Raw genomic sequence first — 16,278 nt, 5'->3', positions numbered from 1 at the left:
GGTCACAAAGGAGTTGAAGCATTGACCTTCGCCTTCACGATTGTTGTATCAGAATACTAGCATTCTCAAAAGGGTCCCATGCAAGAAGGTACACCCGTCAAAAGCTTGTTCTTCACAGGGAATCACAAATCTCAGGAGATGCAGCCTTGCCGGATCAATAGTACCCAGGTATCTAGGTAGGCTCGGCGGCGCCTTTGACAATGGATCTTTTCGATGGAGTCTGTGTGCCGTTGATTGAGCCGAGCGAACGAACAGCAGACGACAGAACGCAGCTTGTAGTTGTGGTTATAGACTTGAGAATATGCCTACAGAGCGTAGATTGAGCCCAACTCGCTAGGATCAAGTAGCGATGTCGGGGAGTAGCGGGAGGGATGACCGTCGAGTTCCGGGGCCGGCAACGATAGAATCATAATTGACTTGGAAAGGTGCATTTAACTTCAGAGCTTCCTGACGTACGTAGAACATCCTTTTGAAATCCATTCTGTCTTGCTGTGGGCCTCTGCGACGCGTCCAATTGCGTGCTCCGCGGCCATACACAGTTTTGTGTCGAAATTGTAATTTTTCTGTTTGCAGACTTTGTAAGCCAGAACTCGCAGTCACAGCAGCATGGGTTGAAGAGTTCCAGAAGAGTCAATTGACAGTCTTTTTTCCCACTTCCCCCTTTGCGCATGCGAGCTGGGCGATCTCCCAGCAAACGCCCCCAGCTTCTCCCTTCCCCCCAAATGCCGCTGACGCACTTGTTCCGCGCTGAAACGCGACACATGTCCTCCTGTCAACGAGCTAGCCTCAGCATTACCAACTCCAGTCAAACACTGTTTCGGGGTCGAGGATGCAGAGCCTCAGGTTACTCGTCCTATAATAACAACAATAGATTGCATGCTACCTGGCATTCTCCGAGAACGTCCTTCCCTGCCCTCAACCGCCTCTCGAACGTCCCTCCTGTACGAGTGTCAATGACGCGCTCAAATACCCAGCAACAGACGAGAAGTCATGCGGGACACTCCCATGGCCACGGCCACGCACACGCACACGACACCTCCTACCTGACCTCTCAGAACAAGAACGATGCCGGGGTCAGGATCACAAGGATCGGGCTGTTCGTCAACCTGGGCATGGCCATTGGGAAAGGAATAGGGGGTGTGGTCTTCCACTCGCAGGCACTGATTGCAGACGGCTTCCATGCCCTCACCGACCTGGTGTCCGACTTCATGACCCTGGCCACCATCTCTTGGTCGCTGAAACCTGCGACAAATCGATTTCCCAGTGGATATGGCAAAATTGAGAGCTTGGGTGCTTTGGGGGTGAGTGGGCTGTTGCTCTTTGGAGGTGTTGGTATCGGCTTGAATGGGTTGGATGCCCTTTACACACAGTTCATGCTTGATCCTGCAGCTGTGGCGCATGCCCATGAGCATGCTGAACATGGCGGTGGAGGGCTGTTCTCCTTTCTAGGACATAGCCATACCCATGGACCTGTGTTACCAGACCTTAACGCTGCTTGGCTTGCGGCAGGCTCTATTGTGGTGAAGGAATGGTTATATCGAGCCAGTAAGTCTCGGCATGGACGTCGACCCTCTTACACACACCCGCTAAGCTAGCCTACAGCTATGAAGATTGCCCGAGAACGCAAATCCTCTGTTTTGGCCTCCAATGCAGTCCATCACCGCATCGATTCCCTGACCAGTATTGTGGCCCTTGCCACTATTGGCGGCGCACACATATTCTCGGACGCCTCGTGGCTTGATCCCGTGGGTGGACTGGTCATTTCCGCCATGGTAATAAGAGCAGGTTGGAACAACACAAAGACGGCTCTCCTCGAACTCGCAGATGTCACTGTGGACGATGAGATCAAGAGCCTAGTCCGCAGAGCCGCGTCTAGAGCTCTAAAGGGCGATGCTACAAAAGGCATTGAGCCTGTTGAGTTTGGGACCGAGACAGAGATCAGAGACATCCAAGGGGTCAAATCTGGTCAGAACTATCTTATAGATATTGAACTCGGGGTGCCCAAGGACTTTACCCTCGAGCAGATGGAGAATATCGAAGAAGCGGTGCGGGAGAGATGTGGCTCCAAAGTCCGCGGGGTCAGACGAGTTCGAGTCAAATTTGTCCAGGTGGGAGACACGCATGCCACCCTCGCCGGCGACTTCATTGCCACGGACGTGAGTCCAAGAAGCAGTCCGGAGCCGGAAGATGAACGCGATGAACATGACCACCACCATCATGAAGAAGGGCGAGGACATGACCATTCTCACGAACACACAAATGGCCATGCGACAACCTCGAGCAAAAAGAAAAAGGATTCATGAGCCATTCATTATGGGAGCCTCGTGTGGTTCCACCATGGAAACCGATTTCAGCGGGTTGCGGAATATTATTACGTCCGGGTGATATCAGGCTGATATCATTTGCGCCAAGAGGTCCATCAAATGTTTCTCCCCTCATCGCCGACGCGCATTTACTCCACCTCTGCTTTCATCATTCGGGAATCTCCTTTGTTCTTGAAGGTGTGAGTATTTGTTATGTTTGACTGTCGGTAGACAAAACGTCGTGTCTGATCATCTGTTCAGCATCCGAGTCAACTTTCTGCTCAGATCCAAACCATGACCTCCACCGGGCCTCTATATCTCGGCTTCGATCTATCCACCCAACAATTGAAAGGGTTGGTAGTCGACTCAAGCCTGAAAAAGATCCATGAAGCCAAGTTCGACTTTGACGCCGATTCCAAGGGTTTCAACGTGAACAAGGGTGTTCTTGTGAATGAAGCCGAACATGAGGTTTTTGCACCAGTGGCAATGTGGCTACAAGCCATCGATACGCTTTTGGGTCGTCTGAAGGACGACGGCCTCGATTTTGGTCGTGTCAAGGGGATTTGCGGGTCAGGCATGCAGCACGGGAGTGTCTTCTGGAACGCAGATGCGGAGCAACTGCTTTCTCAGCTCGACCCTTCAAAAACACTAGAGTCGCAGCTCGATGGTGCGTTCGCACATCCGTTCAGTCCCAACTGGCAGGATGCAAGCACCCAGAAGGAATGTGACGAGTTTGACGCCATCCTGGGCAATGAATCGCAACTAGCAAATGTAACAGGCAGCAAAGCACACCATCGCTTCACTGGCCCGCAAATCCTGCGATTCCAACGTAAATACCCAGATAAATACATCAAGACATACCGAATCACCCTTGTCTCGTCTTGGATTGCTACCGTCTTCCTCGGAAAGTATGCGCCGTTTGACATCTCGGATGTCTGCGGCATGAATCTCTGGGATATCAAAGCCGGCAATTGGAATGAGAAATTGTTGGAGCTCGCTGCAGGACCCTCTGGGGTAGACGCGTTGAAGAAGAAACTGGGCTATGTGCCTGAAGACGGCGGCATCCATCTGGGCACCATTTCTCCCTACTTTATCAAGCGTCATGGCTTTTCGAATGAATGCACTATCATCGCCTCGACTGGGGATAACCCTTCCACGATTCTCGCATTGCCGCTGCGCAACAACGACGCTATGGTCAGCTTGGGCACGAGCACCACCTTCTTGATGTCCACTACCGAGTATAAGCCGGATCCGAGCACCCATTTCTTCAACCACCCGACGACACCGGGATTATATATGTTTATGTTGTGCTATAAGAATGGCGGGCTAGCAAGGGAGAAGGTCCGCGACGCCATCAACGAGAAGCTAGGGGTTAAGGAGAAAAATTCGTGGACAGAGTTTGACAAGTACTTGCTTGACACGCCGCCCCTTGCACAATCCGACGAGAAAGACCCAGCACATTTAGGTCTTTACTTCCCTCGTCCTGAAATTATCCCTAACCTCCCGGTTGGAGAGTGGCATTTCTCCTACAACCCTCAAACTGACGAGCTCAACCCCGAGAAATCCGTCCCACAGCCCCCAGAACAAGACGCTCGGGTCATTGTGGAGAGCCAATTCCTCTCCCTCCGTCTCCGCTCAAGGGAACTGGTGTCAAGCCCTGCACAGGACATGCCACCCCAGCCACGCCGGATTTACCTAGTGGGCGGCGGCTCACGCAACAAGGCCATCGCCCGTGTGGCAGGTGAAGTCCTGGGTGGGTCCGAGGGCGTGTTCAAGCTCGACGTTGGTGAGAATGCCTGTGCTCTGGGCGCTGCGTACAAGGCCGTGTGGGCGGTCGAACGACAACAAGGGGAGACGTTTGAGGAGTTGATTGGGAAGAGATGGCGGGAGGACGAGTTTGTCGAGAAGATTGCGGACGGGTATGATGAGAAGGTGTGGGGGAGGTATGGTAACGCGCTCAAGGGGTTTGAGGAGATGGAGACCAGGTTGTTGAGAGAGCATGAGAGGAAGTGAAAAGTGTTGTTTTTGGGGGGTGGCACACACAGTCTACCTTACCAGGCCTGTACCAGACTCTGACGGGCTAAAAGTATCAGAATCGAACCGAATCCAAATTGAATGACTACCTATAACCGCAATTCGTCGGTCCGCGGTATTTCGAGTCAATTGCGCTTTTCTTGGGCATTTTCTCCACGCGTTAACAGATAGATTTGATTCTAGTAGCAACCACCACCTGCAGATCTGGGCCGATCGAGACGAGAGAGCAAGGCTACGAGTATACAAGCTCCGGTCTTAGGCCTGGACCAGGGAAGGGGAGTCAAGCAGCGATTCAGCATCCCTCCCGAACTCCCGCGAACAAGTTCCAGCTGTGCCGACTTGAACACGTCGTTTTTGTGCTTCTACATGTCCAACGTGCAACCCGGCACAAGAGAGAAAAAAAAAAGGGGGGGGGGGGGGGGGGGGGGGAAGGAGAATATTGGACAAGTGGTAGAATCGGATCGGACGGGGGGTTTTATTGCAGGCGGTTCATGCGTCGACAGTCCCAAAGAAAGTGATGGTACTTGGTCGATATGTCCTTTCTTCAATTCGGGTGGCAAGAAGTGTTGCCCTTTTGTTTTGGTGGTAGATAGGTCAAGTATACAGCGTTTAGGGCTTCGGATAGAGCTTGGGAGCCAAGGTCAGGGCTAAGTCGTCGTCGTCCGCTTAGACAAGCAGGCCTCCGAGTGCTTGTTCGCGCATGATTCATGAATGATCCTGCGATACAGTATTCTTGCTGTATAGACCATTTCTGCTTCGAAATTGCTTTGAGGCAGGTGGGTTGCGGGAGTCCTTCTCATTTGCAGTGCTTCTCGATCCGCCAGTTTACAGGGCCGTAGCCAGCTTGGGTTTGCTTGTTCCCCTGAATGGTAGCCCAGCACCCCCTTAACGCCGTCTTGCCATATCGTACATGAGCCCTTTTTGTCCTGTTCACTTGAAAAACCGTCCCATCACGTTACTCGCCAGATTCCTGGCGAGTCCAGAACCCGAGAGGGCGGATCCCGCGAAATTCGACGCTTGGCTGAACTTGTCGCAGCGCGAGAAGGCGACAGTGTTGGTGATTGTGAGGATCAGCGCAATTACTGTGTTCCGAAGGTTAGTATTCACGAGCATATTGTAAGGCCACTCCCTCGCTCCGGAAAGGTTGCGAGCCTCGCAAAAGAGGTACGTACCAACTGTGACCAGCCAGATCAAGTCCTGCAACCTCACCAACGCGAAAATCGCAAGTCCAACCCACAATGCCGGCACAATATACATGCTCAGCCAAAAGAATCTCTTGTCCGTCTTATTCTCCACCCTGCCCGTGCCCGCTGCTGATTCAAAGACCCAGTGCGAGTCACCGGTGGCAGTGTTGACTTCATTCCACCAGCGAAGGCCCACGAGTCGACGGCCGGCGATGTTCTTGAGGTAGTAGAAGTCGATGGACAATAGGAGGAGAGTGAGGATGAAGACGAGGACGAAGTTGCGGATGAAGAGTACCCCAAAGAGGTACATGAGGAGACTTCCTGAGCTCGAAGTGTCAGTAGAGCCTCTCTCTTCCATTGCGGTGATTGGGTTTGGCAGCATATATGAGGACGGTGTCTGGACATAGACTTACCTATTCGGAAGCCTAGGTATGTGAGGAGAGTGATGGGATGGGCACTGAGGCGCCAATTGAGGGTACCAGGCTCATCTGCCATATTGCCAATTAGGTCAAGTCCTAGTTTATCTTTCGTGCTAACTGCGTCGCATATTCAGGCGGGACAGATTTGGAGCTTGAGCCCGTAAGTGTGAAGACAATGAGGCTGGAAGTCTGGAAGGGAGTGCACGCGTTGCACACATGAAAAGCATCCACTGAGCCACGTCTATGTAAGGCGGGCGGAGAAGACCAGAGTTGCACCTACTGGGCGCCTATTGTAACCTGCTGCTTTAACTGTATGGGTGGATTATCTACCGGCTTGGGTGCTTCCACCCAACTTGAGCCTTCTTCCTATGCAGACATCGACGAGCTGAACCTCAGCAAACACATCATCCATTAATGTGAAGACCAACAACGGAAGGCTGGATGGCTCCTCCAAGCACAATAGACCGATAATGTCACCTTCCCTTCCTCCCCGTCCGGCGAGTCCACGAACAAGAACACCTCAAAACACCGCTGTCCATCTGCCGGGCAATCGAAAGATTCGACCTTTGGTCTATGCAATCGGGGTCGCTGGCATAGTCGCATCAGGGGCATTCATTGGTGCCATCTTGAAGACTGACAGGCAACAAGAGGCTGCAAGAAAGGTAGGCCAGATGCATCGCCTCTCATCTTCACATGCCGCCTCTTCATCCCTGATCAAACGTCCCTCAACTCCATACCTGAGACCATTTACCCTGTCTCTGCATGAATCAAAAGCTGACAAACCCTCTCTTCCTCCTCCAGCAAGCGCAGAAATCCTTGACTCCGTCAACACAGTCCAATCCAACTCCAAACGAAGAAACAGGCGAACGAGTGGAAGCAGCTGAACCCGCAATCGCCGCGTTGGGTGATAATAAGGTGTACCTCGGATCTCTTGAGATGTTGGAGACGAAGCGCGCCCAGCTCTTGGGTCAAAAGGTCGCGCTAGAACGAAAACTTCAGGACTTTCGAGAGTCTCAGCGAAGAAGAGCCGAGGAAGAGAGGGAGAGAAAGGAGTTTGGGCTGAGGAGATGAGGCTGCGAACCTTCTCATGGTCGTCCTGGCCGTTTGAGAACCAGGTTTCCAGACACATCCTTCATCACCTTCTCATCTCGCGGTCTGAATGGAAGGTTCGTAATAGCCACGTCCTCGGGGGATGTCTCTCGCACAATACCAAATGGCCCACGAGCCGCGCGGGTCACCGATGGATTTTGTTCAACTTGCGCGACAACGGTGGCATTGACATTGACAGTATTGGGGTGAGGACTATCTCCAATCACAACGCTTCCCTGCTCTAGGCGCTGGATCAGACGTCGATTGGCGTCCTGAAATAAACGTGCCTGCAGCTCTATCACCGCCGAAATATCAGACTCGGAGTCTCCGTCAAGCTCGAAGTCTCCCCAGGCTAATCGAATAGCCATCGCGAGATTTAGGCGATCCAAAAGTACAGAATCTTCATCCATGACCTCGACAAAATGGATTTGCCCAGTCGAGCGAGGCTGTCCAGGTCGTGGGTTGTCATTTTGGGCGCTTCCATGACCGGAGTGGGCTTGATCGGTCTCTTCTGGCTGGATGGTTCTCTCCTGCTGCGAACCTTGGAGGTATTCAGCGGTTTCAGCACGTTGGTGTGGCTGCGGGCGGCTCATGCTCTGATTCTGAGGTGCCTGTGGCTGTTGAAATGGGTCGGGAACATGGATGTTGGCAGGAGGAACGTGCAGTTCGTGCACGTTCTGGTGTGGCTGAGGAGAGATCCATGTCACAGTCCGTTCCCCGCGGACACTGCCTTTGCATCTGATGCATGGCTCCGAGGTGAGAAAGTATACCTCATTGAGACGAAATCCATTGCAGAGCTGCCTCGGTTCCCGAAGGCTAGCTGCGAGACAGCGACTAGGCTCAACATTTGGCTCGAAGATCTGTCCACACGTGGAGCATACTTGGGCAGTTCGCGTTTCCTCACAACGACACATTGATGTCTTGGATAGGTATGCGCTGTATCTGCTATGCTCTCGGCTGATGTTTTTGTATCTCTTGGTTGAGGCTCATAGACTTGTGGTGGACACCGGAGGCATGTCCAGCTTTGTATTGGCAATGAGAGCATGCGGATGTGAGAAACCGCTTGTGTGCTCCTTGAAGCACGTATAAGTCCGTCCCAGCTAGAATATGCCCTATATTATATTTGTTAGGTAGTAATAACTTGTGTGGACGAAGAGGCAAGGGAGGAAGCGGCGTGCGCCATTCTTATGAAAAGAAGCGGTAGTCTTCACCTGCTGGCATCTTCATTCACTACTAGGTAAAGTCGAACCCTTGGGGAGATGCGCCTCTGACGCGGCGGGATGGTACCAACTTGTGCGCCAATCACAATCGTTCACGGTCGCCTTGCCAGTAAAATACTGGTATCCGGGGTGTCGAATCAACCGTATCATCCATGATATCTATACAGCGAGCCTGTGGAAAAAGTCGACCGTAAAGACCAAAATCCTCACAGTCTGCCACGTCGAGCGATTTTGTCTAGGTTTCCTCAGAATATTCGAGTGCAGATTTCCCTACATTTGATCTTCTGCCCCTATAATCTCAGGATACTACGCTACTCAGTGATTATTTTTTTTATCTCAGAATACCTTGAGCATGGTAGTCGAAAAGGATTCTTGAAGTGTCGTGAAAAGACAGAGGTGATACGCGTCAGACTGCGGTATCTTGCTACAAGTAGGGGGGGCTCCAGATATCACTGCAGGGGGTGACAGGTACCTACCTAGGCATCTCCAGCAGTCATGGGATTCCAGGTTGTTGAAGAGGCGGACTAGCCGCCCACGATTAGTGGAGACCCTTCCTAAAGGAGAAGGAGGCCTGACTACCTAGTGGTGAATGTATCACAGGGCAGCAGGGCAGCAGAGCAGCAGAGCAGTAGAGCAGTAGAGCCGCGCAAAGGAGCCAGCTAAACGCGCCTCGTACTTTCTGCGCCCTGATTCTACAGCATCGTTCATCATCTAGGACGTCTGGACTCGGGAGACATCCAGAAGTGGTGCATGCGCACACACCAGCAGCAGGATCGAAAACGCAAACTTGTATTGTCATTCCCCGTCGCGCGATAAGTCAGAGCGCGCGTAATATTTGGATTCCCATCCATGTCCAATGACTCGAGACAAAAGTTTGCATAGATGCCATGCAAAAGCAGAGAGACCGAAAACCCGCACACATATCTCACACACAAAACTCCAGCTCAGTACCCTTTGTCGACCCATGTGTGCCATTTACCTTCGCACCTACCGCCCCCCTTGACGTCTCCCGCGTACCAAATTCACCAGTATTCCCGAAAAATGCTGCTTCACATTACGGCTAGACCCCTTCCATTCCCAGCCGACGTATGCCTCCACCCAAGCGAAGCACCCTCTCAAATCCGCCGGACCGTGTCTCAAAGAACCTCTACTTCTTCGACGAGGGTCCAAAGTCGGCTTCCACAGCTTTCTGCGCGTTGCGCTGCTTCTCAACCTTGAATTGGGCCACAATTGCAATGTGATCACTCGGGAAGTGAAAATTCGGAAATCCGGGCACTCGTTTCAGATATTCGGGGTCGATGGCTCCAAGCAACCCAACCACTCGCAGAGAGTTGCTCGAGTACCAGATGTAGTCTAAGACGTCGACAAAGTTTGGCGTGTAATTCGTGAATGGCATTTCCCCATCAATGGCGGCATAAGAAGACTTGAGCGTAAAGTTGTGCGACATACCCGCGCGGGAGAAGGCACCATAATCGCGGCCATCAAGATCGGCGTGATCGGCATTCAGACCTTTCTTTGTGAATAGATCGTAGACTGCGGATCCAGCTCCCGAGTTGAAGTCTCCGCAGATAATCATCGGGATCTGGGGACCCGACGTATATGACAATGACGGCCCAGGGTCCGGTAGCGGCTCATCCTCTGAATCAGAGAAGCGGAAGGCCTGCTTGTTCGTCGCCGGCGGAAACTTGGCGTACTTGTCAGTGAGCTTTGACAACTCCTCCATGAGGACAGCCGCCTGGATCAGTTTCACGTCTTTGTACGCAGGATCCCAGTAGATGTGAGCATTAACGACAACCACGCGAGAACCGGTGACACGATTCTCCAAGAACACAACTGTCGCAATGTCATCTCTCTGCCAGACCCGGTTGAGCATGTCTGCCGATGCTTTAGCGCCAGGTCGCTCTACTGCCTTTCTTCCGAGGACAAGATGTTGAGTGTCCAGCACCACATATTTCTTATCTTTCCAGAAGGTACCGCATCCGTCGACAAATCTAGCAGCGTCACCCAGCGTTTCAGCACGGCTTTTCTGTGCATAGTATCCTTTGTAGCCCGATATGGAAAGTTCACCACGGAAGTAATCATCGTAGCTGTTCCGGTCCAGTTCCTGAAGGCAAACGATGTCGGCGTTCATTTCCCGAATCTCCTCAAGGATCAGAGTCTTGCGAAAGCCCCAAGTAAGGACGCGCTCAGGAACGTAGCCATACTGCTGCTGCGTTGCGTAGCGGTCGCACAGAATGTTGTAATTCAGTGCCTTGATTGTGTCCTGCGTTGGGTCATTCTCCTCGATTTCCTCGATTTGGTGCCATTCTCTTTCTCGGGGAGGCGGAGGTTCTAAAGAAAAATTAGCTGCAAAGCACAAAAAGCAAATACACGAGACAGACCTGGCATGCTTTCACGGAGATATTCAATCAGTTTCCTCGTACCCCCCTCGGTAATCTTGTCGCGTTGCCCTTGCTCCAGTGGATTTCCATAGATACCGAGCACCTCCAATTTGTACAAAAAGCCGAGTTCGTAACACAGGGTTTGAATGTGGTTATTGAAGAGGAGAAGCTGCTTGAGGTTCGTAAGCATGCCAATCTCTTCTGGCAATTCTGTCAGTTGATTAAAAGAGACATCCAGATGCTCGAGGTTCTTTAATTGTCCAATCTCCGGGGGCAGGGCTTCTAGTTGATTATATACAAGGTCGAGGCGTTTCAAGAAATGGTAGGACGGATTGAATAGCACAGGCGAAAGCGCACAGAGACCCTGGCCACCCAGATCCAGCTCATCCCAGGTTTGCCTGCTAGAGGACTGTCCATTTGATGTGGTTGTCCGATTGTTATCTGTCTGAAGATCTTCCGCAGCGGCCCCTAACGGGACGTAGTTGACACCCTTGGAGTGATGCGCCACCGTGCGCGCTCGCTGATTTGGGCCGTTGAGATCTTTGCTTTCTTCCCAAAACTGCTTTTGTTCCCTCCAATATTCATTGTCTGGCTCGTCCGCATCGTCGTGCGGCAGTCCATTACCATTTCCGTTGGAGAGATGCTCGTGAGCGTAGGTGGGTAAATGAGGGGTTCCGGATTGAAAACCGCCGGAAAGATTGTGCTGATGTCCTAATTGCCCGGCATGATGGTGCTGACCGTGGTGTTGGGCGACGCTGTGATGGCCATGATGGGGTGGCTGGTATTTTGGCAGGTGAAGATTTCCGTAACGCTGATGGCCTTGTGCTCCATTCATGAGACTGTGCTGTGTCTGATAGCCATTCTGGGAGTACATATTGAAGTTGTGCCCGACAGAATGACCCACGGGCGATCTCGATGGAGACGGGGTGTCGTTGGTGAAAGGTCTCCGTGCGCCAGAAGGCGAGGTGACTCGATTCTGATTCCGATGCGAAGTGTGTTGGGTGGGGTAATACTGCCCGGCTCCAGGCTGATGGAACCGGAATGCACCATCTGCCATCTAACACGGCAAAGCGGTAGGGCCGGTGTATTTTTCTGATTGTGAAGCGGAAGCGCGACGAGATGGAGGAGGCGGAGGGGCTGGGACGACTCGGTACGTTATGGAAGGTCGAGCGGAGGGCAAGCAGAGTCTTCGTTTCTTCAACATGAGATCCGGCGAGGAACTCGACGTCGACAGGCAGGCTGGTGCAGCTCGGAGCGTCCAGGATAAACGGCACCGGAGTGTTCGATGGTGAAGATGAGGAGGCGGTGGTTCGGGAAAGGATAAAGGTTGAGCAAAGGCAAAGCTTGAGGACAGATTGTACAGCTGCGGGTGAAAATGCCGCGGGTGTTGTTGTCACGCGGGCACTGCGTCGTTACTGTGTGTGTTGTGACTGATGGGATATTGAGCTGATATACGGCACAGATATCAATGAAGATGGTGAATGAGCGAGTGTCGAAAGGTGTGTGAATTGCGCAAGGAGAGTGCAGTCAGGGTGGGTGGGATACGACTTGTTAGAGCACGACGACTCGCCCGTCGCCTCTGCTCCTTGCACCTGACTGGGCGACTGCAGTGTCTCGCTGTGAGGCGGCCCCTGCGCTGCTCACAAACGTCTTGGCATTGTTTCAGCGTTTGTCCCGATGATTCCCAGGAGTCAAAGAACAGTTGACAGCTTTTGTGTCTGTTGTCTTAGTTGGGTTCAGTATTGTTTACACTATGTGTCGGGTATTATGACTGTTTCATCTGTTCATCCTCCATCGCATTTTGTTACCAGACAAGATCCTATGTGCAACACCCAAGACTGTGTCTGACCGTATCCTCAACTCCGCGGCAATCCTCTCCTCTCATCGACACCGCCTCCCAAACTATATACTGATACAGCTCGTCGCAGTGATCGCAGTCTTCTACAATGCGCCATTGCTCTTGACATACTCGACGTGGGATCCGTCTTGTGGATTCAAGCTGACCTTGCTGGATTATGAGGGTCGTGACTTTATGAACCGCCCCAGACATCGGGGCACCGCCGTGGGTTTACAGGCTTCGGTGGTGTGCGGGATGTGCCCCGGATAGTTCTTCGGCTTGTAGTGGCAGTTTTGTCGAAAATGACAACCTTTCAGCGAAGCTGTCGCCTGGATTTGTCGGGCTGAAGCTGATTCTGGCTGAGCAAGTCTCACATGCTCTGGGAAAGTCGTCCCGTCTAGCGGCTGTCTGATCCTGCAGACGTCCACCAGCCTCACTAAATGACCCTTAGGCTACCCGTTGAGAGCGGACAGATTTACGAAAGGTCCCTCGGACCTCTAGGCTCGGCAGGCGCTCCAACCGGGGGCGTGTCGCATTTTCAAAATGCGACACGCCCCCGGTTGGAGCCAGCAGCCGCCACGGACGCGGAAGCCTTTAACCTACACCCACTTCGGGTGCAGCATACGCTTGACCTCTTGCAACTTGCGACGCCAATCGCCATGTACGTGTGCCGACTTGCTCCACACGTCCATCTTTGCACTGACGCAGGTCATTCAGGAATATCGTTGCTTCATGGAGCGGTATTTTTTCAGGAAGTAGAGCGCCTCGATCTCCTTCTTCACAAATTCTGCTCGCTTAATACCTTGCCGTATCTGCTCCTCGTCTGTCAGATGAGCCTTGGACATGAATGCCTTGTGCAATCTGGGTCGGAAATAGTCATAGCCCAGCGGATAGTGCTTGCCCATTTCCAGCAGCTCTGCGAGTGACGTTAGCTTAGGAGCCTACCTGGTAGTCAAGTATTGGTATGGTTTTCATGGTTCTCCCACCTTTGTATATGCTGATCACTTGTCTTCTGAGTTCCAGGTTCATTTTGTTCGGGTTGTTCAGTGGAAGTCCACGGCTTGATACTATGTGATGTGGAAGCAATAGGGTTGAGGGGAATGCTCTTCAGGCACCATGACGTCGAAGAAGCGAGCGCCAAGACTCTCGCTTGTTAAGAACGAGGATTAAAGGATCGGGTCTCCTACTCAGCTTCTCTCATCTGACAGACTCCAGATCAACTCCTCGTTGGCTGCTTCTGCCTAGACAGTCATCACCCCGGATCTTTGCTTCCATCCTCAGGATCTGGACCACAGTTCGATTTGCGCCTAGGATAGGTATTCCTCATATCGGAACGAAAGGCACAACTATGTGACTATCATATTGACCGCCAAAGTGCAAAATATGCTTCCCCTTGTTTCCTGTGTGGAATTGCCCACGCAGCGGAGTGAATTCTGCCAGTGTCATCTGATGACCTGCGACCCTGAATACCAGCTTTTCACCGGCCTCAAATTGAATCGCTGCAGGCCATATTCCGATTTCCAGCTTCACAATATGACCTGGAGGGATCTTCCGCTCTTGCGTGTGATCATGGGCAGGCCAATGAGGCTTGGATAGTTTCGGATCGATCGCACGATGGCTTGCCCTCAAAATGCCAGACGGTCCAATATATTTCAGGCTGTTTATATCTTCAACCTCTTCCTCGGACGCGAAACCAAGCGCGTTCAAGGGGACGTTGATGTTTTGCAGGACCTTTCCATGTCGGTCGGCTTTGCGAATGATCACGAAGACGTCCATGTCATCGTGGTCAGCACATGACATGTATATCACCGCCCTCGCCGGACCGATGAGGGTAGATCTTTCGGTGAAAGAGTAGACGAACTCGACGAATTCAGGGTCGTTGTCAATCTGCTGAGCTGTGAGGTCTGATTGATACGAGACTTTGCCCGATTCAGCAATCCCCGGCATTTCTTTCAAGGCCTGTTCTCCTGAGAGCCATAGTGTCTTGTACTGAGTCTGAGGGATCGGCCAGGTCGAGAAAGGGATGTTTACGATCGGGGGCTAGTACAAGTTATCTCAGCCATGTTTCTTTCACTCACGGGCCCTTCCACTGACCTGATCATAGCGGATTACCGAGATTCGAGCCTTTGGAGTCTCCTCCCAGTTATTCTTGATACCTTTGGTGTAGAGGTCTAGGAACTTCTTCAAATCATCAGTGGTCTCCTGCTGGTACAAGTCGTGCCATTCGTGGGTTGGATGCAAGCGGAGCCTAAGTCAAGCAACTTATTAGTCTTGGTCCTTGCAGATCACCAAGGACCTGAAAAGCTGACCATTTCTTATCGTGTGGTATGTCTTCAAATCCCCTGATTGAGCCAACAGTGTGCAGCCCAGTCGACATGCTGGTAAGTATGTACGCAGGCACGTTGATCAGTTCCACTTTCGCCCGCTTGTCCTCCCAGTATGCATTCATGAGCGGATACTTGGCCAGCATGGCAATTGGATCCTCCTGCAGGTTTTCACCTGGCGGCACGAGGAGCTTAGCAGTGCTCTTCTCCCTTTGACAGCGCCCTGGTATACTCACCATATAGGCCATGGTCTCTCAAAAAGTGCCAAAATGGCAGATACGGAACTCCTCCGCGACAGAGGGATTCGCGATACATGTCGCTCAAGCCTTCCAGTGGCAAAATGCAGCTCAGATGAGGAGGTCTCTCTGCCGCGATGTACCACTGAGCCATTGCCAGCCAAGAGACACCGATCAAAGCTACATGGCCATTGCACCACGGCAAGCTTGCTATGAACTCGACGGCATCATGGCCATCCCTCCCCTCGGCAGTTCCGTTCCACCTGAGGCTGTCAGTGCGTAAACAAAACAGAAGAAAATAGGAAATGCGAACCTGTGATTTCCTTCAGATTTGAAGCTGCCCCTGGCATCGATATTGACTATAGCGTAGCCGTGTGCAGTCCACTCGGCAGGATCCGGCGCCTCGAAGGACTCTAATCCGGAAAGCATGCTCTTTGGAATTCCAACTCGGCCTGGAACCAGATCTAACCCTAGAAAGCCTGCATGAAAGCGCCAGAGAAGTGAGTGACTGTTTCCCAAACCACTCGCTAGGGACAACCACATGATGAAATAGACGCTTACCTGTTCCAGACTTCCCGTACGGACCCCAAGCAATCAAAGCGGGGACCTTCTCGTTGACATCTGCAGGCCGAAAGACATCGGCGCGAAGGATGATCCCATCTCTCATCGGCACCTCAACATCGCGATCCCAGATCGTTGCGACTTCAAAGCCACGACGAGAAGGATCCTTCTTGTAGCCCTTGGGCAATGTGGTCGACGATGGATTTAGGCCGTTATAGTTCGCATGAGGATCGTCGATAGACGTGATCTTCTTTTGTGCGACTTCTATGCCCCCAACAGAAAATATCTCTTTGGATGAAGCCATGCCGTGCTCAAGACGTTGGCTCAGTAAGTGGGACACAGTTGAACTTGGGGCGATGTTAGCTCTGGAGATTGAGAGCGAGACATATCATTGCAGCTGGCTGATCTCCGCCTATTTATCCCTTTTCTCACGGTCTCGATCCTGGACATTATTTGAGGTTCAAGGGAAACTCTAGGGAGTCCGTCCTCGGTCGAGTCTCGCGGACGACATGAACCCTCTTTCGCGTATGGATGGGAATTGGCCGGTCAAACCGTCAGCACGTCTGACTCTTCAAATCAATCCATCACTCGATTGTTCAAATACGAATCCTTTTCAGACGCCAGCACTGCTTAGCTATGCCGGTAATAGCAGATCCCATTCTAGACTTTCGGTCTGGCTCTCGACGGGTC

The 16,278-nt window shown here is 52.1% G+C and overlaps 8 protein-coding genes across 8 annotated transcripts; 3 read left to right on the top strand and 5 right to left on the bottom strand.

Moving 5' to 3' along the window:
* Nucleotides 1–953: 953 nt before the first annotated feature.
* Nucleotides 954–2,303, top strand: Z520_00219 (uncharacterized protein; the record flags this gene model as incomplete). The annotated part of the gene is made up of 2 exons (XM_016770740.1): nucleotides 954–1,545; nucleotides 1,603–2,303. The coding sequence occupies 2 exons, from the start codon at nucleotides 954–956 to the stop codon at nucleotides 2,301–2,303; spliced, it is 1,293 nt and encodes a 430-aa protein (XP_016637650.1).
* Nucleotides 2,304–2,597: 294 nt separating this feature from the next.
* Nucleotides 2,598–4,316, top strand: Z520_00218 (D-xylulose kinase A; the record flags this gene model as incomplete). Its single annotated transcript, XM_016770739.1, has 1 exon — nucleotides 2,598–4,316. One exon carries the CDS (start codon nucleotides 2,598–2,600, stop codon nucleotides 4,314–4,316), a length of 1,719 nt encoding a protein of 572 aa, XP_016637649.1.
* A 951-nt stretch (nucleotides 4,317–5,267) lies between these two features.
* Z520_00217 (golgi apparatus membrane protein TVP23) lies at nucleotides 5,268–6,016 on the bottom strand (the record flags this gene model as incomplete). Its single annotated transcript, XM_016770738.1, has 3 exons — nucleotides 5,268–5,419; nucleotides 5,510–5,842; nucleotides 5,935–6,016. The coding sequence occupies 3 exons, from the start codon at nucleotides 6,014–6,016 to the stop codon at nucleotides 5,268–5,270; spliced, it is 567 nt and encodes a 188-aa protein (XP_016637648.1).
* A 394-nt stretch (nucleotides 6,017–6,410) lies between these two features.
* Z520_00216 (uncharacterized protein) lies at nucleotides 6,411–7,011 on the top strand (the record flags this gene model as incomplete). The annotated part of the gene is made up of 2 exons (XM_016770737.1): nucleotides 6,411–6,602; nucleotides 6,775–7,011. 2 exons carry the CDS (start codon nucleotides 6,411–6,413, stop codon nucleotides 7,009–7,011), a joined length of 429 nt encoding a protein of 142 aa, XP_016637647.1.
* A 14-nt stretch (nucleotides 7,012–7,025) lies between these two features.
* Nucleotides 7,026–7,622, bottom strand: Z520_00215 (uncharacterized protein; the record flags this gene model as incomplete). The annotated part of the gene is made up of 1 exon (XM_016770736.1): nucleotides 7,026–7,622. The coding sequence occupies one exon, from the start codon at nucleotides 7,620–7,622 to the stop codon at nucleotides 7,026–7,028; it is 597 nt and encodes a 198-aa protein (XP_016637646.1).
* Nucleotides 7,623–9,396: 1,774 nt separating this feature from the next.
* Z520_00214 (uncharacterized protein) lies at nucleotides 9,397–11,687 on the bottom strand (the record flags this gene model as incomplete). The annotated part of the gene is made up of 2 exons (XM_016770735.1): nucleotides 9,397–10,580; nucleotides 10,631–11,687. 2 exons carry the CDS (start codon nucleotides 11,685–11,687, stop codon nucleotides 9,397–9,399), a joined length of 2,241 nt encoding a protein of 746 aa, XP_016637645.1.
* A 1,493-nt stretch (nucleotides 11,688–13,180) lies between these two features.
* Z520_00213 (uncharacterized protein) lies at nucleotides 13,181–13,496 on the bottom strand (the record flags this gene model as incomplete). The annotated part of the gene is made up of 2 exons (XM_016770734.1): nucleotides 13,181–13,383; nucleotides 13,454–13,496. 2 exons carry the CDS (start codon nucleotides 13,494–13,496, stop codon nucleotides 13,181–13,183), a joined length of 246 nt encoding a protein of 81 aa, XP_016637644.1.
* Nucleotides 13,497–13,790: 294 nt separating this feature from the next.
* On the bottom strand, nucleotides 13,791–15,892 carry Z520_00212 (uncharacterized protein; the record flags this gene model as incomplete). Its single annotated transcript, XM_016770733.1, has 6 exons — nucleotides 13,791–14,507; nucleotides 14,562–14,715; nucleotides 14,777–14,966; nucleotides 15,028–15,290; nucleotides 15,341–15,506; nucleotides 15,589–15,892. 6 exons carry the CDS (start codon nucleotides 15,890–15,892, stop codon nucleotides 13,791–13,793), a joined length of 1,794 nt encoding a protein of 597 aa, XP_016637643.1.
* Nucleotides 15,893–16,278: the final 386 nt, after the last annotated feature.

This window comes from Fonsecaea multimorphosa (genome assembly GCF_000836435.1).
Source record: "Fonsecaea multimorphosa CBS 102226 unplaced genomic scaffold supercont1.1, whole genome shotgun sequence".
NCBI classification, from domain to species: Eukaryota; Fungi; Ascomycota; class Eurotiomycetes; order Chaetothyriales; family Herpotrichiellaceae; genus Fonsecaea; species Fonsecaea multimorphosa.
Note: the sequence above shows the minus strand (reverse complement) of the source record. Positions and strands in the feature narration are given on the sequence as shown.